Genomic DNA, 26589 nt, shown 5'->3' with positions numbered 1-26589 from the left:
ACCCATGATTTGTTCTACTTTCCAAAAACCTTTGCATAACTCACATTTTCCCACATCCAAAAACACTGTCAATCCTAGCTTTGTCATGTGCATTGGTGCATGTAATAATGCAACATACGTTAAAAAAATGCTTTTAGCAATGTATATTTGAACACTGTGTTTATATTAGTAATGACTTGCACACAAAAACAACTCTTACAATAAATATAGGGATCTGAACAAAGGGCATTAAAATAGCAGTAATGCCATAATGACTGCATGTAATGATGTGGAGTTAAATTGTTATGTAATTTATATGACACATGTTCCAGTAATTCAGGCCTATTAGTTTGTTTTGATGGATTTTGGATTTGTTCTGGTGAATCAGCTATTACATGCAAATTCTGGCATTTTTTGCAGATATCAGCTTGTAAAATGTGAGTATGTTTTACAACAGGCGTATTACAGCATTTCCTGCAGTAAAGCTTATTGGCGTAAAAACGCCACAAGTGACATAGCCCTAAAAGCAATATCGGACACAGTATATGAGGGATCAAAAACTTACATGGAGGGAACACTTTAACAATAGTTCCAAATGCAAGAAATCCCAAGGAGAATATTAAATTGTAGTGGTATCAAAAAGTTCAAAGAAATGTTACCTTGTGTGATCGTAAATACAGTCTTTCAGAATTCAAAAGATCCTTCTTTTGACTCCAACAAAAAACTACAGATTTAAACAAATGAATTGGTTGTAATGAGTTTGTCCAATTTATCTTTGAACTCAATTTCTGCAGGAAAAAAAGCCATTCCTTTTCAATTCTGTAACAGAAAAAACACAAACTTTTCCTTTTCTATTAAAAATTGCTGTAGTTTTGAAGTCTTCACTTTCAAGCCAGAAAAAAAAACTCAGTAGGATCACAAATAAAACGTTTTAGTATTTATACAGAACATAATGTATGCAGCACTGAAAACAACTCTTGTGAATCAAACCTAAATGCATTAAAGTAGATAAGGTTTGAGAAAAATGCACAACTTTACGTAATTTAGTGAGCCTTAAATAGGTTTATATTATAATGTTTGAAAACACTGAAGATTATGATATCTACGATTTAGAAAGAAATTAAATATAAAAAAATAGGCACTTAAGCTAAATTTAGACATCAGATGAAAAAGTGGGATTAAAATAAAAAGAAAAAAATATAACATTGTTGCCACTTAAAATAACCTTAAAATTCAAACAATGGAGCCAAGAAAAAAATGCAAGGTTAGGAAGGAAAAAAAACACCCAACAGAAAACAAAGTGCTGACCTTCCAATAAATGCTAGATTATTAAGAATCGGGTTTTTATTGTAAAATTCTGAATTTTATGGGAGCACTTGCTAAAGCTTGCCGACCTAAGTTTAAAAGTTTCCGCAGGTATAAATGTCATTAAAAGTCTCTTCTGGACTGAGGTAATAACACTGAGATTTGTGAAACTGATTTGTACAAAAGAAAGGTGCTATTATGCCCCCTTTGCTACCAAACGTCAGTACTCAGGACTGCTTTCGGCAGAAAAGCAAAAAAGTTACAGTAATACAAAAATGTGCATTAAACTTGAGGTGGCCACAAACTGCATTTTAATATTCTCTTACACCAAACAGTCAAAACAAATCAGTCAATGAGTATTTGCCGACAGCATGAAAGTAATTTGGCGAAGCTAAAGTATTAAGTTGGTGTGCCATATTATTATTACAATGATTTCAGACAATTCAGGTTTACTCTGGAATTTAACATGATTTGCGCTTTTTTTTTTTTTTTTTTTTTAATCTTCCACATCTAATAGGACACCATAAAATGCATAAAGAAAAACTTAACATTGTGAATCGCACATCAACAACTTTTCTAACAAGATTTTAGTATTTTAAACAATTTTAAAACAATGGAACCTTGCATTCAATGAGTCTCCAGAGATTTAGCTAGGATGCATGATTACAAAAAAGACAGCAGATACTGGTAAAAGCATCAGGACAGAAAGTGCTTGACAAAGTTAAAGTTCTCAAGTGTGTTTGGTGAGAGAGCATCAGGGCAGATGATGAAACCATTATGAGGAGGGGGGAAAAAAAAGTCAATTTTGTGTTAAAGTGTCCAACGATCTCACCAAAGCAGAAATAAAAAGCATTAAATGTATTCTTCAACATAGTATACGTTTCCAGAGTCTACATCATTAGTGTTGTGATTATAGCAGGATATCGCTGTATGATTATTGTTTGTTTCTATTCCTCTCCTGCAACGACAAAAAAAACCCACAAAAAACAAATTAGTTTATTAACTGAAGTCAATATAGCAAACGAAGTATATTTAGGATTTAAAATGTTTTGTGCCGGAAGAAAAAGACTTTTAAAATGTGCATTATTAAGTGGATCTGTGGAGCCTAAACCATTCAGAGGGATGAGCAAACAATGCAGCTATTGGAGCCAACCTTTATCAATGACTGAGCTTCCAAACCACCAGCTGACCAGATGAACCAGCTGAGAGAGCCACTATATTTAAGCTTTGTTGCAATGCTAACATGCAATGCTTCCATTTTTAATAACTTATTGATTCAATTTGACTTAATGACTGCCTGTATCAGCTGCAATCACTAGCACCAACAACCAGTTTTTGCATATAGAAATGGTGTACCGAGTAGTTGACCCTTTCTTCTACCAGGGGCAATAGAATAGCAGGAAAAGCAATTAAAGGTTTACAGAGAACATGTGCCCCTAAAACTGTGAATACTACAGTCCCCGTGTATTAAAGTACATTTCAACCCCTCCCCCCAACCAAAAATCTAACCATTAAAAAGCTTCACTGCATTCTTGACATACCTATCACCCATTCTTTAAATACCTGCCACTCCAGTGACTGAAAAGTAAACAGTGAAGCCGTGCTTCATTCCCTTAAAGGAATAGTAACATAAAAAAATGAAAATGAAAGGAATGACAATATAATGTACTGCTGCCTGCACTGGTAAAACTGATGTTTTTGTTCAGAAACTCTACTGTAGTTTTTATAAACAAGCTTCTGTGTAGCCATGGGGGCAACCATTCAGGCACAGGATACATAGTAGATAACAGATAAGCTGTGTAAAATCCCATTGTATACAACAGAGCTTGTCTGTTATCTGCTATGTAACCTGTGCCTTTTTTCCTAGCTTAAATGGCTACCCCTGTGGCTACAAAACAGGGTGCTTATATAAACTAAAGTAGGGGTTCTGAAGCAAACACACCAGTTTTACCAGTGCAGGGCATTTTTAAATTATATATTTTTTACTTTAAAACACTCTTTTTTGGTGTTACTGTTCCTTTAATCTTGCTGCATATCTGTTTGCTCAGCCCCTCTCGCCCTCCCTTCAGAATTAGCCTTGGCCATGGAAGAATGTGCATTTTAAAGCTGTTTTTCTTGAGCATGCGCAATGGAAAGGATTCTTTATTTTAGGAGCGGGCCTGCAGGCAATATTTGTAATGGATTAACACATAGTAAGCTGAAAAAAGACATACATCCATCAAGCTCAACCATAATGCCTATATATAACCTGCCTAACTGCTAGTTGATCCAGAGGAAGGCAAAAAAAAAAAAAAAAAAAAAAAAAAAAAACCCCATCTGAAGCCTCTCTAATTTGCCTCAGAGGGGAAAAAAAATTCCTTCTTGACTCCAAGTCCCTGGATCAACTTGAATGGATGCCTCCTTCAAATAAAATTTAATTGAGAAAAAAAAAACACTGTATAGAAAGGTCAGGAGGGAGAAGGGAATTCATACATGTATATTTTCAACATGAAGCTAGTCTCCGATGGTGTCAAGCGGGGAAAAATGCCCACTGGTTGAAAAGCTTACTCCTATATTGAACAAGGCAGCATGGTTGCTATTAGGGGAACGTAAATTATGCAGCTCAGTTGGAAAAAAGGCAAAGTATTTTCAGCCTCCATTTTTGCAGCTAAGGCTCATGCCACACCATGCATATGATGTATATTTTCAGCAAGCAGAAAAATTTTGCTGAGAATACGCGCCATGTGCTCCTACCTGTGCCTGCACCCAAATGAATGGAATACGCTGGGGAACAGGCACATGTAGCTGAAATCTGCATAAAAAACACGAGACTTTGCATTGTCTCGTTTTTTTTTATGCGGATATCGCCTACATGTGCATGTTATCAGTATGTGAACTGACAATTTTAGTTTACTAGTTAAAAAGGAGTAGCCTTACCCTACGCATGGCTTCCTCCTCTTCTTGACGCTTCTCATAATGTGCAAAGTCATCAAAGATAGAGGTTGTATGCTTGAATGTAGCAATTATTTTAAGAACTTGCTTGGCCTTTTCTAGGGGTACCTCTTGAGTGTCCCTTGAGTTGGTAACAGGCTTGTTATCGTTGTTTTCCAAACGAATATGCCGCAATTGGTTATTAGGAACGTCTTTGACAAAGACCCATTTGACATCAAACTTTCCCTTCCATTTGTCCTGGGACCAGACTCCAGCATAAGCATTATAGTCCACAACAGACTTCATTTCAGCTACACCACAAAAATGTCCACTTCCATTTACACTGAAGAGTAAATAAAGTGGGCCTTTTCCATTCAAGGATCGGTAAGCAGCATCCAAACGTTTATTGCCATGTTCAGTGCTGCACCAGATTGTGTACTTTATAGAACGGTGAATATCGTCCTCAGAGTAGCTCTTGATAATAAACACACGTCCATTTTTTAGACTCCAGTCAAAGTCTTTGGGATTATAGTTGTTAATGGCCTTCAGTTTCTCCAGAACTGGGTGTACTTCAACACCAGAAGGCGAAGAGCTAACAGGCACAACACCTAAACTAAAATTCTCATTGCCAGATACATTGTTCTGATTGAAGCCCGCCCCCCTGTTTCTAGGTGCCACCCAGCGGTTTTGAAGCTGCTGCTGAATCTGGTGAGGTGGCTGCTGAGGTCCTTGTTGCTGTAGCTGCTGCTGAGGCAGTTGGTTTTGCACCATGGGTAGAGGTTGAGTTAATGGCTGAGGCTGTTGAATTACAGGCTGTGGAGGCAGAACTGATTGAATGGGAGGTGTTTTTACAATAGCCCCTTTATCATCCCAAGTTCCAATATTTATGTTGTGTTTTATAGGCGGTGGAGGAACAGCAGAGCTACCAATACCCACATTATTTTTAGGTTTTAATTTAGGTTGAGGCTTTGCTGGCTTCCGAGCAATAGCAGCCCAAGAGGTTGGTTTAGGAGCTGAACTGCTAACTGGAGGTACACTGTTTGCTGCTATGCTTGTCATCCCTGCACTAGACAAAGCTGATCCTACAGTTTTTGTTACAGCAGCTGTCATGTCACCACCAATTTTCAGCCCTGTCATGCCCTGCTCAATGCTATTAATGCCTGGCACTTTGCTCAGAGCGTCACTCCCAAATCCAGCTTGTCCATCAGCTATGGCTCTACCAAGAGAACTAGGTGGGTATCCGTAGCTACTACTGTAAGCAGAACTTTGTGTTGATTGTCCCTGAGATCCACTTGTCCCCCACGTTGAGAAATCTGCATTGCCAGGAAAAAAATTAAACCCATGCTGGCTGAGGAAGGGAGGAGTGTTTCCTAAAGCACCAGGCTGACTAAACACTCCGTCTGGTATGTAGTGGTGTTCCCCATTGCTCATCTGTCCGTATAAATATGGCATTGGTGGGTCACCAGCTGTTGACCATGCTGCTTCACCGAGAGAGTAAGGAAATCCAATGGATGGAGCATAATAACTAGGCATGTATGGGTCTGACATTGGTGGATAGCTATTACTCTGCAACACACAAAAAAAATGAGAGTATTACCAAAAGGTTTAAAAATATTTCTATTGAAGCTTTAACAGTGGTTTGAAAGTGAAACTTTATAAGCCAGAAAAATATAAATACAATATAACATCGTGAGTGGCACCTCATTCTAGAAATACAAAAAAAAGAAAAAAAAGATCCTATACACAAGTAAGTTTATAGTCAGTAGAAAGAAAATAAGCTGTGTGTTTCAATGACAGGATGAAATTCTCATCTATTTTAACAAGAAATTCTTGAGGCAGAGCGAGGTAGTAAATAGTTCGTCCACAGAAACGAATCAGATATAATAAAAACACATGCAGATTAGGATACAACCAAACAAGGAAAAGGCATTATACCCTTTAACAAACATATAGAAGAAGGTATTCTCCACACTATATTGAGAGGCATCTAAATTGTAATCTGAATTAGACTAAATTCTGATGTGATTTAAAGATAAGGTTCTCACCTAACTTCCTAAATATTAATGAAATTCTAGATTGATGGATCATGAGAGACTACAGACCGGGCGTGTTAGAAGGGGAATAAAAATAGCACTGAAAAGCATATCTGAAGCTGGCCACACATAATGTAGTTCTCAAATTGTCAGTCAGTGTGTTAACAAATTGATCGCTCATTCTTACAAATCGAAATACTAACACATTAGTGACCAGTCACTATAACTATAAAGCACATGATCCCTAATCCTGAACTAAACTTACCATCAAGCTCTTGGCCAAACACCTGGATTTAAATTGGGACAAGCATATATGCTTACTAACCTGCCTGTATAGCCAACTCCAGATATATATTTTTCTCTATAAGAATGAAGGTAATGGTAATCTTATTAGGTTATTTGATGTGTTGCACAATAATGTAAATGAGTACAGGTATGGGACATGTTATCCAAAATGCTTGGGACCGGGGTTTTTCCAGATAAGGGGTCTTTCTGTAATTCGGATCTCCTACCTTAAGTCTGCTAAAAAAATTAATCAAACAGTAATTAAACCTAATAGGATTGTTTTGGCTCCAATAAGGATTAATTATCTTAGTTGGGATCAAGTACAAGGTACTGTTTAATTATTACAGAGAAAAAGGAAACCATTTTTAAAAATGTGAATTATTTGATTAAAATGAAGTCTATCGGAGATGGCCCTTCCGTAATTCGGAACTTTCAGGATAATGGGTGTCCGATACCTGTATGTTAGAGATGCCAGCCAAGCTAAAGGGACCATTCAGGAGGTGTACAAACTAGCATTTTGGGGTGCTGATGCTCTATTAATTGTATTTTCTAGGATATTTTTGATTATGGTATCAATTTGACTGATTTTTTTAGTTTAATACTATTAAGGAACTTACCTGATTCGTTTGGCTATTTAGATATGGCTCAAAGTCATCATCGTTTACTGCATCTTTCTGATGCATCGAACCGTTCTGTACTGCAACTGAAACAAGACGATAAGCTTATTAAAAATAATAAAATCCTTTGTCAGCAATACAATGAAGAAATGAGATTAAAATCATCAAATGAAATTTTACCATTGCTTAACACAACATTCAGTGCATATACCACAAACCACTGGGCAGGATAAGGAACAGTGACAGGACACAAATTATATTTTCAAGGAATAAAAAAAAAAAAAAAAAGTATAATGTTACCAGACTTTCAAAGTAAAATTTGATAACTATAAGTCTGGCACACAAATTTAGATTTGGCAATGCCTGCTTTGTGACCACTACCTCTTAACCACATATTAAAAAAAACATTCAAATAAATTTGTTACAATATTACATTTTGCAGCTGCTATCACAATGCTGTTGCTGCTAATGGAAAAGCAGAACCCTTACTGCACAATAATGAGACAGGTGAACCAATAATTGGGGAGCCAATAGCTGAAGGAGAGGACTCCTACCTGGATCAAACCTATATAATGTAATAATAACTGACAATATTGGGGTTTTCTGGATGGGTCCTGGTATTTGAAGACTATGCCTAAAATCTACTAGAAAAAATTACCATAAACATGGATTCCATCTGTGTTTTTAACAAACAACAAAGCAGTGACTTGTTAAAGAATAAAAGGGAAGCAGTCAAACATGAAGATATTTATTTAAGCACTCATTGATCTTGTTGTGCCATGTCCTGCCTGTAAACTCAAGGCGTGCCACTGATCAAAGTGAAACCTGGAATGGTAGAAGCTACGGCGTCAGCATGCAGGGAATAGCACAGCCAGTTTTAGGAATTTTTAGGGCAACAGCTCCCATACCTGTGTACACAAGCAGGTTACATATATAATTTAAATTATATATAACAAGAACTTAACTGGTTACCCTGTAATTGTTACAGTTTAATCCAGGAGAGCTAAGAAGCCTAACTTTTATTCTGTCCCAAAGGGGGGGGGGAAAAAAAAAAAGCGTATGTATGAAAGGGGTTAGGAATTATTCACCAGTATAGTATACATCTGTTATATTTTGTAGATATTTCAATTTCAAAAAGTTTGATTAACGTTGGAAGCTAAAATGAATAAGCATAATTATATTTGTTAACACTTTTAAAGAGAAAATTCATGCAAGAAACCAAAACAAACAAAAAAAACCAAAGGCAAATGTGAAGCTACTCAAATCATTCTCTGTGTGGTTCAACCAAGATAAAAAGTTACAAGACTCAACTTGACAAACCAATGCAACCACTAAAACATCAGCAGAAACTATGTTCCACTATGCCAAAAATACACAAGAACTAAATACATAAACCAACCCACTACTAAAATAATGCTTCCTAATAACACTGGTAAAGCAATGGAAAAAAGAAAAAAATTTGTATAACTTTGTATTGTGAAGTCTGGGCTAGCACCATTCAGGAGGTGTTAAGTAACAGCATTTTTCTGTTCTGCGTCCCTTTAAGAGTCCCATGCAACACTATCCTAAAGCTCCAGAACTAAAGGGGTAGTTCATATTAAAATGAGTTTAGTATTATAGTAAATATGAATAGGAACAGATTTTTTGAAATTTGAACGTTTTTACAGCGATTTATTTAATTTTTCTGTGGCAAAAATCACAAATTCACATTGATACGAATTACAGATTTATTAATTATTAATCCCTGAATGAAAAAGTTTGGCATCTAAAATGTAGAAGTCAAATGGAGCTGCATTTTCAAAATCCATGCTATTTTTCAAGCAACCACATTTTTGATCGTCACATTCTCATAAATAAATAGCACATTTGAGAGGAGCTTTCAAATTTCAAGTTGTTTAATATTTGGATTTTGATAAATCTGTCTCCCAGACAATTTGAAAAAATTAAAATTTGTATTTTTTGTTCTGCCACAATATAAATATCCCAATTAAAAAAATCCATCACCAATATATAAATAACCCCCGGGGGACAATCTGTATACATTTGTCTATGCGATTTAACTACCACACTCCTAATACATACAGGCACCTTATAAAATTGACCAGTGTGTAAATGGGATAGGGATGTATAATATGTTAGTGCTATATAAAAAGAATTGTTATAATAAAGGTAAATACCTCCAGGAGTACTAAACTCATATAGAATATGCCATTTTTAGACATATTCAGTTTTACTGAACCAGCCTAAAGGTTTAGCATTTCTATAGTATAATGATCAAAGCCTTCACATTTGCCACAGGAGGCCCCTATCTTGAATTCCTTTAGAAGCGTCAGGGACTCTGATTAATCAATTCTGATCCTAATTGCACTGGTTTCTGAGCTGTCATTTAGTAATAATCTCAGTTACAAATATGTCACTTATATTGTGACATTTCTATTCTATATATACAGTATATTATAAATTGGTCCCTAACCTCAAAAACATAAAGCAACACAGAGCATATACAAACACAGTCTCAAAGCCTGCCAGTCCAATAACTCTGGAGGGAATTATTATTTTCTTACAGAAATAGAATATCTAAATATTCACTGTTTTAGAAATTAGGCTGACACTGTTCATACCACTGTACAATTATCACCACCAATAAAATACATGTCTGAGTAGGCATTTCTCATACACCTCCATATATAAAACGTTCTATTATGTCTCATTCCAGTGTGACTAAAACTGAATGTTTTGTTGTGTATTTTGGTCACTCATTTGACAGGATTTAAACTTAAACAGCTTGTGAAGCAGAACTGAAATGTACTGGCTTATTTCCATTTAAATGCACTTCTAAGACGTCAAACATATTATAAAAGAGCCACATACCTTTGTTTCCCTGTCCTTTAGGTCTCTGCAACAACGTGGAAAAAAAAGAAAAAGGTCACTGGAATTAAATACATAGAAAGTTCTTTAGAAGGCAGAATAATAGACAATTTTTGAGACTGTTCATTCAAACTCCCAATTTAGGCTGAACTATTTTTGCTACCTTTTTACACAAATTTGTGGGGGGGGGGGGGTGAAAAAGAAATACATTACATAATTCTGTGCAATTCAAATGGCTGTCTGAAAAAGAATTTGGTTCTAAGTAACATTTAGGTTTGAATTCACGTCTACTAACACAGTACTTTAAAATAACTCGTTATCTCCTTTTTTAGGAGGCAACATTCCAAGATCAAGGATGGTTTATTACAACAGGCTACAAAAATAGTATGCAGATCTTCACCTCATTCTGTTCTGTGCAGTGCAAGTGTTAATTAGCACAGATAAGTAAATATTTTACAATTTTGGTGAACTGGAAATCAGTATTCACAGCTATTCAAATCATGTTGATGTGCCATAAGGATATTTTAAAAAGACACTTGCTCCAATTGGGCCACAGTTTCATTATATATTATAATACAAATGTAAAAAGACAACAGACAACTGTTGCTTAAAGATTGCAAAATTGTATTTGATATGTGAACTGCCATGTACAATTTGATAATGAAGGTTCATTACAAAAAAATAAAGTAAAAAAAAAAAAACAGAACCTTTTCTAAGGTTCTAAAGTGCTCCAGTTAAAAAAAAAAAAAAAATTCCAATTGGTTGCCTTGGGTAACCACAATGATGCAATTTAGCATCTTTATCATTTATAAATGATCATCCCAGTAAGGCACTGGTTGATACAGGAGTGTTTGGTTGCTACAACAATGCAGGGGAGAACTGCAAAAATCAAAACATGAAAATGGCAGCAGTGCTTTGCAGTCTATTTAATACAAATTAAACCATCTATGGCAGCGGTTCTCAACCAGTGGGTCCGGACCCCTTTCACAGGGGTCACCTAAGACCATTGAAAAACACATTTCCTATGGTCTTAGGAATAATTTTATGGTTGGGGGTCACCACAACAAGAGGAACTGTATTAAAGGGTTGCAGCATTAGGAAGGTTGAGAACCGCTGATCTATGGCATAGTACACAATGTACCATGAGAGGACCCTAACCTTTTGTACCTATGCGCCATATTTAAATGAAGTACTGGGAAGGAATACCAGCATGGCAAAAAAGGTTGCCAGGGGTTTAAAATAAGGGCTAATGCAAGGCCTGTTGACACAGACAGATAAAGCGTGCTGGTCAACTTAAGTTTACCTTATGGTCATGATTCATAATTTGTATTCATACACCACCACCCTCCTTGAGTCTAAGTTTATATATAAAATAAATCATACAGTGGCCAACACTCGCAAAAATATCAAGTGTATTAGAAAATTAGCATTACATCACCATCTCAATGCACAAACATGGAGACGTTTCAAGTGTGAGCAGCGATTCTAACTTCCATACTTGGCAATCCATTATCCTTACAAGAGGAACTTCATGGATCACCAGGGATGGAGGATAGGACGCTCTCAAGCCATGCGAGCAGCCATTTTTAATATTTACGAGAGCTGTTCTTTGTATGATTAATTTTATACGTGGAGGAATATTCAAAGCTTTTTTGGGGATGTGCATCGCATCAAGTAGGCTCTAATTTATATTATATATATATATATATATATATATATATATATATATATATATATATATATATATATATATATATATATATATATATATATATATATATATATATATAATATTTTTCTTCCCAGTAAATGCCGGCACTCAAGTATAGATAAGTTGCTGTTGCCTGGGTGCAGGTCCAAATAATGTTGATGGTGCTTGAGAGAGGGTCAGCACTCACAGGACTTATATAAACAAATTATTTTTAGTAAAGGAGGAGACTAATGTTTCGGCTAGCATTCTAGCCTTTATTTAAGTGGTGAATACAACAAACACAAAGCGGCGGGAAAAAGTGTATATATATTTTTTATTTTTTTTATTTTTTTAAACACACAGAAGGATTTCTTTCTGTATATCTGGCTGCTTAACCCATAGTCTGATGAGTCTAGTACCGAATTAATGGTCACACAGGTAGCTTCCTAAAAGCAAAAGTCTTTCATGTTCCAGGTTCCTTTTCTGAGATACAGATACATGCAACACCATTTCTGCAGGCTGTCCCTTTCTGATAATTAACAGATATACAGTATAATTTAAGACCATAATGTATAGATAATTAATTACAATACTTTATTACAATGCAGGGTGGGACTAAAATTGCTCCCCTCCATCCTCCTTGGGCGCTGAAATTATGTAACCTGTAGCAATGGCTGCCGTTTCACTACTGAAAATATTTGTAGCAACAAAGCCTGGGGTCCGAGTGAACACAGAAAACATAATTTACCATTATTTATCATAATTTCTAATCTGTGGCATTTTGTTCAATCTAATAATACAGTTTACCATCACAAAGGAGTATGAACTGATTCTCATGTTGGCTTCAGAAACCATACTATAGTTTATATAAATAAACTGCTATGTAGCCATGGGGCCAGCCATTCAAACTCAAATAGAGCTAAATGGCACAGCTTGCACAGCAGATAAGCTCTGTAAAACACTACTGTATTCTACATAGTTTATCTGCTATCCACTACATAATCTGAGCCCTTTCTCCTCTGAATGGCTGCCCCCTCTGCTACACAGCATCTTAGGGCTCTGGCACACGGGGAGATTAGTCGCCCGCGACAAATCTCCCTGTTCGCGGGTGACTAGTCTCCCTGAAATGCCTTCGCGGAAGTTGCCTTGAGGAAACTTCTGCGATTTCACTAAAATCGCGCTGCCGTGTATGCCATCCCACCGGCGATTTACATTTTCGCCGGTGGGATGGCATTTCGGGGTGATTAGTCTCCCGCGAACAGGGAGATTTGTCGCGGGCGACTAATCTCCCCGTGTGCCAGAGCCCTTCGAGCGAAGACAAGGAGCTACTTGTCACAGCTTCTAAATGCCAGAAAATACCCTGCCATCCAATACTGAGAAATTCCTCTGCTAAAACACAAGTAGAGACAATTATCAGTAAACAATCAGCATTATCTATTTTTGTAGCCGTGAAAAGTAGCTGCTACTTGTAGCTCCATGTGTCTTCACCCTATCAGTGCAGGGCAACAGTAAATTATATGTTAATTTACTTTAAAATACATCAGTGTTTAGATATATATATCTCAACCATAGGAAGCCGGCACTCACATTACAGAAGATTACTGAGCCAGGGTGCAGTCCTTATAGAATCTATCAACAGGTCCAGGTAGACAGGATTTGCTCACACAGGACAGGACAGGGTGCATTTAGTACTTTATTGTAGCAGGCAGAACTAATGTTTCAGCTGGTCATTGCTCCTGTATAAACTATAGCAAAAAGGGGAAGAGTTGTGCTCTAAATCTTTATTTATATATAATATTGGTACAGGTAGACAAGATCTGCTCACACAGGACTTAGTGCTGCCTGCTACAATAAAGTACTAAAATTCACCCTAAGTCCTGTGTGAGCGGATCCTGTCTACCTCTACCTATATTATATATAAATAAAGATTTAGAGCACAACTCTTTCCCTTTTTGCTATAGTTTATACAGGAGCAGTGGCCAGCTCCATGTTGTAGGGGTTTAGATGACCCTATAGGTGGCCAATAAAATGGCAAGGAGTTTTAACCTTGAAAAATCCTATGAAAAATGTATAACGAAGCAGTAGGATTCTTAACGATTTAGATGAAAGTGCATGCAGGACTGACCAACATAGTTGGCCAGCTTGAATATACAGGTACGAGATCCCTTATCCGGAAACTCATAATCCAGAAAGCTCCAAATCACGGAAAGCCGGTCTCCCATAGACCCCAATTTAATCAAATAATTCAGAATTTTAAAACTGATTTCCTTTTTCTCTGTAATAATACCCTGTACTTGATCCCAACTAAGACATAAATAATCCTTATTGGATGCAAAACAATCCTATTGGGTTTAATGTTTTATTGATTTTTTAGCTGACAAGGTATGGAGATCCAAATTACGGAAAGACCGCTTATCCAGAATACCCTTGGTCCCAAGCATTCTGGATAACGGGGCCTATACCTGTATTGCAATATAGGGACCAACAATCCCTATTTTGTAAGCATTTTGGTGGCTTAATGTGCGAAGAATGTCCTCAGCATATTGGTAATGTGTCAGTACAGATGATCTCTTCTTTTTGTCTGCATAAATTGTGGTTACACACTCTATTGCTCCCCATCCTAAAAGTTCAAAATTTAGTGGTAAGCACAACTTACCCTTTTTGCTATAGATAAATTTCACAAGTGAACAGGACCCCTGACTGCACCAGCAATAGCGACTCATTTACTGAAAGGCATATGATGTACAGGTATCGGACCCCTTATCCGGAAACCCATTATCCAGAAAGTTCTGAATTACAAAGAGGCCATCTCCCATAGACTCCATTTTAATCAAATTTCACATTTCCGTTTTCTCTGTAATTATAAAACAGTACCTTGTACTTGATTCCAACTAAGATATAATTAATCCTTATTGGAGGCAAAACAATCCTATTGGGTTTAATTACTGTTTCAACAATGTTTTTAGCAATCTCTAGGTAGGAGATCCGAATTACGGAAAGATCCCTTATCCGGAAAACCCCATGCCCCGAGCATTCTGGAAAATGGGTCCCATACCTGTATTTCTGTTGTTTCCCTAGCCTTAAGCATTTTCCCCTTCTCTGTTCCTATTCATAACTTTGCATCAATTTTCTACTGCTTTCCCTTATTATGTGCTTATGTTCCTTCCCCGGCCCTCCCTCTACGACTTAAGTTTTTCTATGCTCCCTTCCTAAGCTTGCTGTGCAGTCATATTTTGTTTTGTTATATATTTTTAAAATGCATTTCCTAATGCTCCTGTATGCTCTTCCCCACAAATGTAGTCTTCCAGGAGTGTGTGGAAATTGCATTTAGGGAGATGTTTATGTCTTTTAAGCGTTTTTCTGAGGCATCTTTCTTGACTAAGCAGTGGGAGGAGGGATGTGTTGTCACTGGTGTAGATGTGTTTGTGTATGGATGTATGCAGAGTGCATGTGACTACAAGTGCGTGTTTTTGAGGGGGAGGAGACATACTGTGTAATTATGCTGTCCCGGAAAAGTACAGTAGACACAAACAAAACCCATTTGCAGCAATTCAGCTACTTTAAGCTCCCTGCCTTCAATTGTAGGCTAGGCACTAACTAAAAGCATGTGTATATCTGTGCAGCCAGGTTAATTGGATACTGATAAAATTGACCTTATTGCTGGCACACTGCGTGAATATAACAGGGACCTTAACTTTTAGGGTCAAGACACACGGAGCTACTAGTAGCAGCTACTAAAATAGACAATGCTGATCATTTACTGATAATTGTATCTATGTGTGTTTTAGTAGAGGCAATTCTCAGTATTGTCTATGGCAGGGTATTTTCTGGAGTTTAGTAGCCATGAACAAGTAGCTGCTACTAGTAGCTCTGTGTCTTCACCCTTAGGCGCCCCTGGGAGCCCACCTAAATGATAACCACATGTTACTTTTTATCATACTAGCACTACAAAATAAACAAAATTAAAAAGGTAATGACACATTAAATATGCCTTATGTTTAAAGCGTCCATAGTCCATTGCGCTGTCACAGGCTGTATCTGTTGCACATGCCTATTATATGAAGAACTTGCCCCATGTACGCTGGGCATAGTTAAACTGAATAGAACTTTATCCCTATTGTTGGAATATTAAAGATACATTATTGTATTTCTAAGGAACATCCCAAAATTTATTAAACCCCTTTATGTTTTAAAAATGATCTGCAATTGTACCTGAAAGGAGTATTTGTGCTGTGAGCCTGACTACTGAAACAATGTAGGGGGCGGTTTCACCTCAAGGAAGCTTCTCCAACATTGTTTTAGGAGTCAGACAGCAGGGCACAAATACAGCTTTCAATAACAATTACAGATAAAATAACACTGAAATCCTTTATTCAAGGAAATATAAATGAATTTTCTTGTACTTTGTAGAAAAAAGGGCCTATGTGGGCAGGCACATACTATACTGATGCTCCAATCCCAGCACAGCTTATAGAAAGTGGAGCACTGTGTTGTGACTCCATAAAGACACTGATACATACCTGATCAACACTGGTCGCAGACATTCTCCTGTGGAGCCAGAAAAAAATCCTGAGCCGCCTTGAAATCCCCTCTTTGCTAACCCAGTATTAAAAATAAAATCTCAATAACAATAGTAATAAAAAGAAGGAAAAAACCAAAGAGTCCCCTTAAGAGAGTGAGATGCGCACACACACACGTGTAGTACAAAGACGTACGTGTAAGGACTGCCACTGCAGGACACAGGGAGAGCCACTACCGGCTGTGATGGGACGTTCAACTATAGGCTCCCGGCATTCACATGTGAGAGCTGCTAATCGGCTGACCCCGTTCAGATACCGCCCCACAGTCCCGCTCTTCGCGGGACAGTCCCGATATTTCTTAACACAGTCCGCAGTCCCGGATCGCTGCTTGAACGTACCGCAACGCCGTTACCGTCCAGCTCCTTGGCTCATCTCGCGAGATCGTGGCGTCACAACTGTACGTATATAAGCGCAGTGACGCCACACGCACGGTAGCCGCCTTGCTCAGGGAAGTGACGAGTAAGGTCGGACTAGTTCATTGTTACACAATCATCCAATGCTGCCGCCGCCGCCGCTTCTTATACGCGGTAGTCTGGGGTGGGCGCGGCAGGTTGTGGCCGGCTGCTCGCAATGGCTTTTCCTCTGCCGGCAGTACATACTTTCGTTAAGGAAAGCAAATAAAACTTTTTGTGTGTTGTGGGGCTAAATGTAGAATTCATTGGGGTTCATTTTCTTTGTGCTCAGACCCTGAACAAAGGAAAAAAAATTAAGGCTTATCTTTACATGTTAAGATCAGGTGGCCAAGTGAGTGGGTCTTCTCCCAATATCCCCACCTATGGGTGGGTGATATCGGGTGAAATCAGGCTAATTAGGTCATTTGGCCCTGGGACCAAACGATTGAATAAGAACGATTCAGGGATAAGCTGGTGTGGTCCCCGATCCGACTACATTTTTTAACCAGCCCAATTCATATCTGGCTGATTTCAGGCCAGATGTCGGTCAGGCCTGTCGTTTGTGCCCCTACACGGGCCAATAAGCTGCTGAATCGGTCTAAAGGTCCCCATACACGGTAAGATCTGCTCGCTTGGTGAAATCGCCAAGCGAGCGGATCTTCCCCCGATATCCCCACCTACAGGAGCAGGAGCTTGAACTTAAAAAAAAATAATCCGATCTTTGGCCCTGGGGCCAAAAGACTGGATTATGTAGGCCAGTGTTTTTCAACCTTTTTTGGGCAAAGGCACACTTGTTTCATGAAAAAAATCACGAGGCACACCACCATTAGAAAATGTTAAAAAATTTAACTCTGTGCCTATATTGACTATATATAAAGTAATTCTCTTGAATAGGAATCAAATAAACACAAAGAAAGTATTTTATAATTACTTTATTATGAAATATTAAGTAAACAAAATAGTGAAAAATTATAAAATTCAGTGCACAACCTGGGCCTGTTTGGCTGAACACAAAGCTGATATTCTGGCTGGAATCGAAGAAAGACACACACGTAGCTCTTCGTCAACAGCTCTCAGTCTCTCTCTGTATTTGGTTTTTATAGTAATCATGCTTGAAAAGCTAATCTCACACAGATATGTAGTGGAAAATGGGAGCAATGTCAAAATAGCTTTATTTGCCAGAAGGGGGAACTCCTTGGCGGTATCCAACCAAAAACTGTCTAAAGGTAGATCAGCAAATCTTAGCTTGAAACCACGATTTTGTCTCAGTTCAGTTAGTTCCTCCTGCTCCTGTAAAGTCATGTCCTTTCCACCAACTGATGCTGAGCTATAAGGGTCCCTAACCCAGTCAAGGCATTCAGTGGAGACTGAAGAGAAATAAAATGACAACTTCTCCTCAAGAGTTTTTAAATGTTTAACTATTATCTCACACAGTGCAGCAGTGTGAACACCTTGCCATTGCTTGGTGAGTGTGAACATTTCAAGATTGCCACTTTCCACGTGTTGATGCCAGAGTTGCACCTTTGAACGGAATCCATTTATTTTATCTGTACTTGTAAGCAGGTTTTCACTTCTGCCTTGCATTCGTGTGTTCAGTTCATTCAGATGATAAAATATATCTGCCAGGTATGCCAGCCTTACACACCACTCATCACTTGTAAGCTGCTTTGCGTAATCTGACCTCTCATTTGTCAGAAACACTTTAAGTTCCTCCCGCAGCTCATACACACGAGCCAAGACCTTGCCACGCGACAACCACCGGACCTCCGTATGAAACAGCAAGGTTTTATGCTTCGCTCCCATCTCCTCACACAAAGCTAAAAATATGCGACTTTTCAAGGGTCGTGACTTTATAAAGTTTACCATGCGCACAACATCATCTAACACATGAACTAGGGCTGCTGGTAAAGTCTTGGCTACGAGGGCCTCGCGGTGTAAAAAACAATGCGTAACAATCACATCTGGATTTCTTTCCTTCACTCTGCTTACAAAGCCTTTGGTGCGCCCGACCATGGCTGCAGCTCCATCGGTGCAGACACTTGTGCAGTATTCCCACTTAAGTCCTCCTTGTTCAAGGTATTCTGATGTGACCCGAAAAATTTCTTCTCCTGTTGTTTTTTCTGGCAATGCCTTGCAAAAAAAGCAGTTTTCTCTAATTGCATCACCATCAACAAAAAGCACATTGGCCAAGAGTTGAGCATGTCCACTGATATCAGTAGACTCGTCAAGTTGCAATGCAAATTTCTCACTGATACGGATCTTTTCCAAAACCACACTTTCGATGTCTGCAGACATGTCATTAATACGTCTGGAAATTGTGTTGTCTGAGAGAGGGACTTTGGCTATTTCCTTAGCTGCTTCAGGTCCGAGCATCTCCTCTACAATAGCTTTGCAGGCAGGAAGTATTAATGTCTCTGCCACAGTGTGCGACTTTTTTGACTTGGCTATAAGTTCAGCAACTTGATAGCTAGCTTTAAGAGCTCTTTCATTTACCTTTGTGGTTTTTCTCATGAAAGTTGCCTGTTTCTCCATGTTGTCACGCAGGCGAACAAAATAGTCCGCATTCTTGTTTTGAAGCAAAGGATGTTTCGTTTGGAGATGGTGTTTAAGTTTGCTTGGGACCATAGCACTGTTAGCTAGCTTTTCACCACACACCACGCACAGTGGAGTTGGTTTGTTTGCATCTCCAGTGCAAGTAAATCCAACTGAAATATAGCTTTCGCTATATTGCCTTGCGCCAGAGAATTTGCTTGCGTTAACCATCTTTGCTTTCTTTTGACCCCCACTCATACTTGGGCTCTCATCTGCCTCCAAATTTTGTTCAGAGTCCAGTTCTTTCCTTTTCAAAAACTTGTCCATCACTGCAGTATCTCACTGTCACTGACAGCTCCAGATGACAGCTCTGTCTCTACAGTGTGCTAGACCTGGAAGGAAATCGGAAGTTGTCCTACCTATTTACCACAGTCATACAGTCAACAACCATTTAATGTTAAAAAAAAAAGGCTTTTCCAATCTCACCACTAGATGGCGATGTGGCAGCGTGTACACTGGATAGTGCTGCCTCTCCTCTCTGGTTGCTCCGCCCTCCTGGATCCGATGCCGGATGACGTCACAGGCAGTGACGATTTCCGGGCATCAGGGAGCCAGGAAGTGGAAGGTGTCCCAGAGGGGACCGGGGGAGTCTAGGGCTAGGCGGCACACCAGGCAAGTGTGCCGCGGAACAGGGGTTAAAAAACGCTGATGTAGGCGGCAATGGGGCAGTCGGTTCGGGGGCCCGTATCGACGAGCCGATGCGGCCCCCGATCCGACTGAATCTTTTAACCTGGCCGATCAATATCTGACCAATTTCAGGCCAGCCCGCTCATTTCTTCCCCTACACGGGCAGATAAGCTGCCGAGTCGGTCCAAGGGACCAATATCGGCAGCTTCTATCGGCCGTGTATGGGGGCCCTTAGGGACCAATATCAGCAGCTACAATCGGCTCGTGTATGGCAGCCTTAAACAAGGGCTAATTTAAAGGAGAACTAAACCCCCTGGGTAAAAAACACAACTGCCCTCCATCTGCCCTGTTGCATTTCCAAACACACAAAGGGGCCGATTTACTAAACAATTTTGAGAGAAATTCGTATTTTTTCTAAATTATAGAACATTTTGGAATGTTTGCGAATTTGTTGTTAAAATTTAACAAGTTTTTCATGGTTTTTAGTTAATTTCCATGGAAAAATCGTATTTTGCCCAAAGAATACAAACAATTCGGAATTTATTAAAGCTTTGGTGACACTTTCATCGGGACTGTCTTTTCACCAGGTTTGATCTGTCGAGTGCCATTGAGTCCTATAGAAGGCTTCCAAAGCCTGACATGGAAGGCATCGAAGCCAGAAAGGTTTTTGTGGCATTAATAAACTTTTCGGCACGAAAATTTCGGAATGCAATCATGATATTTTCGTATAAACGATAAAAGCATTGTCCAGACATTTAAGAACTAGAAAAATTATTGTAGTTTCAAGGCCAGAAAAAAACGCATTTTAGTAAATGTGCCCCAAAGTCTATTTCATAAAAAAATTACCCATTTTGAACAACTGAAATGAAAATGAGGTGTAGGATGACGGAGCTTGAAGGCGCCTTCTTCACTCACTTCCAATCCTCTTCGCGTTTCTTAGCCAACACAGAGCCTGCAGGAGTGTGCACAGTTGTGTCAGCAAAGAGACGCAGCGAGGATTGGAAGCAAATGAAGATGGTACCAGCAATCTCTGCTGCGCTTCGCTGCAGTTTTATTTCAGTTGTTCAAATAGAGGCACTTTTCCATGCAATGGACTGTGCGTGGTGGCAGAGATAAGGGGGCCGATGGAGGGCAGTTGTGAGGGCTTTTTTACCCGGGGGGTTACGTTTTCCTTTAAGAAAAGACAATGGGTGAAATTGACCAAAAGTAATCTTATATTCTGTTTACTTTGGTCCTAACTCTGTAGTGTGCAGGTTCCCTGTTGGTTTTGCAACAGAAAATTCTGGGGCCCCAAAACGTTTTCAGGGTGCTGTCAGGGGTTTTGCCTATTTCACGGAGGCGTTAGACCACGCCAGCTGTAACCCACATTTACTCTTAAACAGACCTTTAGTTATTTTAAATTTCAACCCATTGTTTTACATGGGCAGTGTTATTCACTATTTAGGGACAAAATATGGGCCAATTTAGGTGAATATAATGGGTGAAATACACCAACAGTAATATTGTGTTAGGCTTTTTTGTTTGTGGGATGTTGAAGGGCCCTAGTGATTTTTGTGTGAACAAGGGCTGGATTATTCACAATGTAGGGACAGAACAATGGCTAATTTAGAACTCTAACTTGTGCTGGTAAACAAAAAAAAGGGATAATTTAGTAAAGTATAATTAATAAAATATGCCAACAATAATGTTTCATTTTAGGCTCTTTATTTTTTCCAGAACTGGAACTAGGGCAGAAAAGGCAAGAGGCTCTGGCATGTTATTAGAGGGACAAAGTTTAATTAAAATGTTTGTGGTCCTTTTGTGGTATCACAGACCCGTTTTGCTTCTGTCCCTGCACACTGCAGTACATCATTCACCTACTACTTAATCAGACACACTTCCTTTATAGGAGATCTTATTTTTTAATACTATATCTTCCAAGTGTTTCTGAGAAAAAGTAGCAGTTAAAAGACTCACCTTAGTGTGCAGGAATGTGTGATATTTGAAGAGAAGGAAGATGGGAAGTGAGAAGCAAGGTATGGCACCCAATTCCTAGGGAGGGGTCAATGACCCAAGGTCTGATTACCGTATATTGCTGGAACCATGTACCTGAGGTTACGGATCAGCGGACTGCTATTCATATAAAGGGGCCACTGATTTGAGGTCTGCAAGTAACATTTCAGTCCATACAGCTAGAACCACAGGTCTGGGGGGGCATGGTGCCATCTCTTTTTTTTTGTTTGTTCTGTAGTTATTGGCTGTAGCTTTTCTATCCCCACCCCTCCCCCCCAACTATGATCTTTCTTCACAATAAGGGCGAGGTTAGACTTAGGGGCTGATTTAATAAGACACAAATTCGAATTCCGATTGGAAAACAAACATTTTGCAACTTTTTCGTATTTTTTGCGATTTTTTCGTAGCCGTTACGACTTTTTTGTAAATTGTCGCTACTTTTTCGTAACCATTACGACTTGCGCGAATTTTCGCGAATTTTTCGTAGCCGTTACGATTTGCTCGTATCTTGTCGCGACTTTTTCGTATTGAGCGCTCGTAAACTGCGGGCAAAACTTTCAGACTAAGCATGATTTTGGAAGCCTCCCATAGGACTCAATGGCACTCTGCAGCTCCAACCTGGCCCAAAAAAGTCACAATACTGAAGCTTGAATGAATCCGAAACTTTCATACTCGGCGCAAAGGCTACGAAAAAGTCGCAACAATTCGCGCAAGTCGTAACGCTATGAAAAAGTGGCGATGAAATGGCTACGAAAAAGTCGTGACAATTTCCGAAAAAATCGCAAAATACCGATCATTACGAAAAAAACACATTCGGATGCTTTTCGGACGTTCCTGGATTAGTAAATGTGCCCCAAAGTGTATATCTACTTCTCTCAGCCCTGCACTTTTCTGCCAGGTTGAGAAAAGCGGATCCGCTTCCATACGCTTCTCTGTGTGCCTGCCTAAAGACTTTGGCAACTGGGCACGCAAAGCGTAGCGAATTGGAGGTTGGCCTGGTTGGCAAGGTTTACTGAATATGAAATATATATTTGTGGGTTGCGTCATTATGGCCTATGGTATGAATGTAAATTTGCAATTGAGGTTGAAGTTTACAGATTTTAAGGTTGAAATCCGAGGATACTCCTATTCTTACTGTTTGTTTTTTCTTTAATTGGAAAACCCCATTTACTAACTGGGTCAAGGTGTTTTCACAATGTTCAAGTGGCTTTACAGTATTCTGTAAGAAGCTGAAGAAGTCTCTAGTATTTATCTGGGTAGCAGATGGTTCCTCCAAATGATCTAGCTCTGTTACAAGAGGGGCTATGTAATTTAGGTAAAGTTTATAACAGTTCTTATCATCTACAGCAGATAGCATTTACTTGTCACCTGTTTAAAAGCAAACATCTCATTGCTATGTAAAGAGGTTACTGCACCTGTGCCGACTTTGCCCTTTATTATTATGAGAATTTGAGTTTTGATGTAGTTACTTTTCACATTTTCCCCATTATTCCTGGACCTCCTTGGCTTTGCCCCCCTCCCCCACCATAGACTGGTCTACAGGTAAGATCACCTTAAAAGTCCAGTATCTGCTTGACATTTATAGTTGTTGTCGTCTTCTATGAATAATCACAACCTCATAGAAACATGCTTTACATTGGGAAGGAAGCTTACTTCCTCTCTAAAGAATCTATAATTGTTCTGTTAAATTGCTATCTGGTGCAAAAACGTTTTGGGTAAAAATGCCTTTTCTTTGAACCCGACCTCCTAGCATTATGTAACTGTTTAGATGGGAACCTGGTTAAAGGGTTTATCAGACCTTCCAGTTTTCTTGCTGGGTCAGGGATATTTATTTAATTAAATTATTATTTATTTAAAGGAAAACTATACCCACAAACAATCCATTGGTGGGATTGGTGCTGCTGGCAGTGTCTGTGTCCTGTTGGTGCCCAGAGGCGGCGGCAGCAGCAGGGGGGGTATGCTGCTGGCAGTGTTAATCTGTCCTGACAGTGAGCGTTGAACTGAACAATCTGACATGCTGTGGGGTGGGGGGGACAATCTCTGACATGCTGGACAAGATGGCGGCGCCGTTCACTGAAACAAGTATGTAGGTTCTAGTAAGTGTATCTCTGTAATTCTTTCATTAGGCAAGCCAGGAATATAGCGTTTTTACACATCAATAGTAGTACTATTTAATAGTGTGCTTAATAGATTTTGCCTTTCCTTCTCCTTTAAGGGCCGCCTCCTTGGATCATAGGATTCACAGTGCACAGTGCAAGGCACACAAACATGCTAGGCCCCATCAGCCAATGAATGGACAGAGTTCTGCCTTTTACCCCCACACTACTTCCTGTTACAGAGCTGCATTACTTCCTGTCAGCTGATCTCTGAGGGAGCACACAGCCCATCACTAAATGGTGGCTCAAGGGAAAGGATATAAAAGGGCAATATTTACTAATACAGGTATAGGACCTGTTATCCAGAATTCTTGGGACCAAGGGTCTTCCCCTAATTTGGATCTCCATATCTTATTAATACTAAAAAATCAATAAAACATTAATTAAACCCAATAGGATTGTTTTGCCTCCAGTATGGATTAATTATATTTTAGTTTGGACCAAATAAGGTACTGTTTTATTACTACAGAGAAAAAGGAAATCAATTTTAAAAATCTGAATTACTTAATTAAGGAGTCTATGGGGGAAAGGCTTTTAAATAAGAGCATGCTGGATAACGGCTTTCCGGATAATGGATCCTATACCTGTTTATATACCTGTTAAGCTACCAGAAATGTTTTCCCCATTACAAAACAGGGATTGTTGGTCCCTATATTGCAATACAGGTATAGGACCTGTTATCCAGAATGCTCGGGACCAAGGGTATTTCGGATAAGGGGTCTTTCCGTAATTTGGATCTTCATACCTTAAGGGGCTGATTTACTAATCCACGAATCCGAATGGGAAAAATTCGGATTGGAAAACGAACATTTTGCGACTTTTTCGTATTTTTTGCGACTTTTTCGTAGCCGTTACGACTTGCACGAATTGTCGCGACTTTTCCATAGCCAATACAAATTTCGTGAATTGTCGCGACTTTTTCATTGCCATTACAAATTTTGTGAATTGTCGAGACTTTTTCATAGCCAGTACGACTTTCGCGAATTGTCGCGACTTTCGTATTGAGCGCTCGAAAAAGTCGCAAAATACCGATCATTACGAAAAACACATTCAGACGTTAAGGGGCACATTTACTTACTCACGAACGTTCCGACGGCGTCTGAATGCGTTTTTTTCGTAATGATCGGTATTTTGCGATTTTTCGCAAAATTTTCACGACTTTTTCGTAGCCATTCCGAATGTTTCGCAAAATGTCGCGACTTTTTCGTAGCGTTACGATTTGCGCGAATTGTCGCAACTTTTTCGCAGCTTTCGCGCCGAGTACGAAAGTTTCAGATTCATTCAAGCTTCAGTATGGTGACTTTTCTTGGGCCAGGTTGGAGCTGCAGATTCGGATTCGTGGGTTAGTAAACGTGCCCCTATGTGTACTAAAAGATCAATAAAACATTAAGTAAACCCAATAGGATTGTTTTGTATCCTATAAGGATTATTTATATCTTAAAGAATAAGTAAACCTTTTTTTTTCTATCAGTAAAATTAATGTTTCATTTATTTTTTGCAGTAGTTCTATTGTCTGCACAGACTTCTACTTTACATTAATATAACAATCTTTGCCATATACATAGTTAACAAAAAATGTGCAGCTAAAGAGATATTCACCTCAAAATCATCCTTCACTTCTGCACAGTGCTGGGAGGGGGGCCAGTGACCCCTATAAACACTACAGTTGCTTTTTTACTTCCTTATATGATGTCACACGTAGTAATGGCAGCAGACTTAACTTTTATTGGGTGTGTCTCCTGTCTGACATTGCTTCCTGTGCTTGTGACAGAGTGCAAATCTGACATAACAGTATGTGATATGCTGAGCCTGTTTGCCTATACCATTGCAAGGGAGAAATTAGCCAATGACCTGTAGGGACCCATAGGGTTAAGCTCCCTATGGTGTTATCCCCTATCTTTTCCTTATCTGTGTTGTAATAGGGCAGAGCCCTCTACACTCAGATTACAGTTCTTAGGCTACCCCCTATAGGTTTAGCCAGGTTGACCACTCCCCTTGTGCAGACTATATAGTGTCTGGCACAAGGAAGTGTCTTCCTCTTTGGCTGCTGATGTCTCAAGGCTTCACGTCACTGAGCCTGAGGCAAGTAGGCCCCAGTAAGGAGAAACTGCTAAATTGTAAGTCGGGGACAGGGCCCCGTGAACGAGGTAAAGCCAGCACAGCCAGATTTATTAATAGCACCCTCTAGGAGTGGTGATTGTAGTCAGCTTATCTAGTAAGGGCAGTTAATAGCCCCAACCAGGAGTTGTAAGGGGGTTTAGTCCACCCCGGGTCTGTAGTCGTTCTTTAGGGACCGGTTTTGTTAGACGCCGGGTACCAGTGTTGGGAGCTCTCCCCTGGACCACAGATGGCCGGAACACTCCCTTCTGAAGGGTCTATATCTCGGGTGTCAACTAGTCCTCTGTGCATCCTCCAAGTGGGTTATTCTGTGCCTAAAGGGTCACCTCTGTTGTACTATCTGTGACCATCAAACACTGCTGTGTCTGTGAGTATAACCCTGCTGCACTTTTAAGTTGTGCCTTGTTCAATAAACTTGTACCATAGTTAACTATAAAGAATCCTC

General features: G+C 39.2%; 2 protein-coding genes across 7 annotated transcripts; both read right to left on the bottom strand.

Annotated features, from left to right (window-relative positions):
• Positions 1-1294: 1294 nt before the first annotated feature.
• ythdf3 (YTH N6-methyladenosine RNA binding protein 3) lies at positions 1295-16760 on the bottom strand. Of its 6 annotated transcripts, XM_012964301.3 has the most exons (6): positions 16403-16495; positions 16208-16235; positions 10001-10025; positions 7130-7215; positions 4201-5760; positions 1295-2242 (listed from the first exon to the last, which is right to left on the bottom strand). In XM_012964301.3, the coding sequence occupies exons 2-6, from the start codon at positions 16229-16231 to the stop codon at positions 2219-2221; spliced, it is 1719 nt and encodes a 572-aa protein (XP_012819755.1). In that variant the 5' UTR covers positions 16232-16235; positions 16403-16495; the 3' UTR covers positions 1295-2218. The 6 variants fall into 6 exon arrangements, with proteins under 6 accessions (XP_012819755.1, XP_012819757.1, XP_012819761.1 ...); XM_012964303.3 differs by lacking the exon at positions 16208-16235 and having other exon boundaries at positions 16403-16760; XM_012964307.3 differs by lacking the exons at positions 16208-16235; positions 16403-16495 and adding an exon at positions 16606-16760.
• An 877-nt stretch (positions 16761-17637) lies between these two features.
• On the bottom strand, positions 17638-19518 carry LOC100489631 (zinc finger BED domain-containing protein 5-like). The gene has a single exon (XM_002936113.2). It carries the CDS (start codon positions 19516-19518, stop codon positions 17638-17640), a length of 1881 nt encoding a protein of 626 aa, XP_002936159.2.
• Between the last annotated feature and the right edge of the window lie 7071 nt (positions 19519-26589).

This window comes from Xenopus tropicalis, chromosome 6 (genome assembly GCF_000004195.4).
Source record: "Xenopus tropicalis strain Nigerian chromosome 6, UCB_Xtro_10.0, whole genome shotgun sequence".
NCBI classification, from domain to species: Eukaryota; Metazoa; Chordata; class Amphibia; order Anura; family Pipidae; genus Xenopus; species Xenopus tropicalis.
The sequence above is the reverse complement of the archived record's forward strand: the minus strand, read 5'-3'. Positions and strand labels throughout refer to the sequence as shown.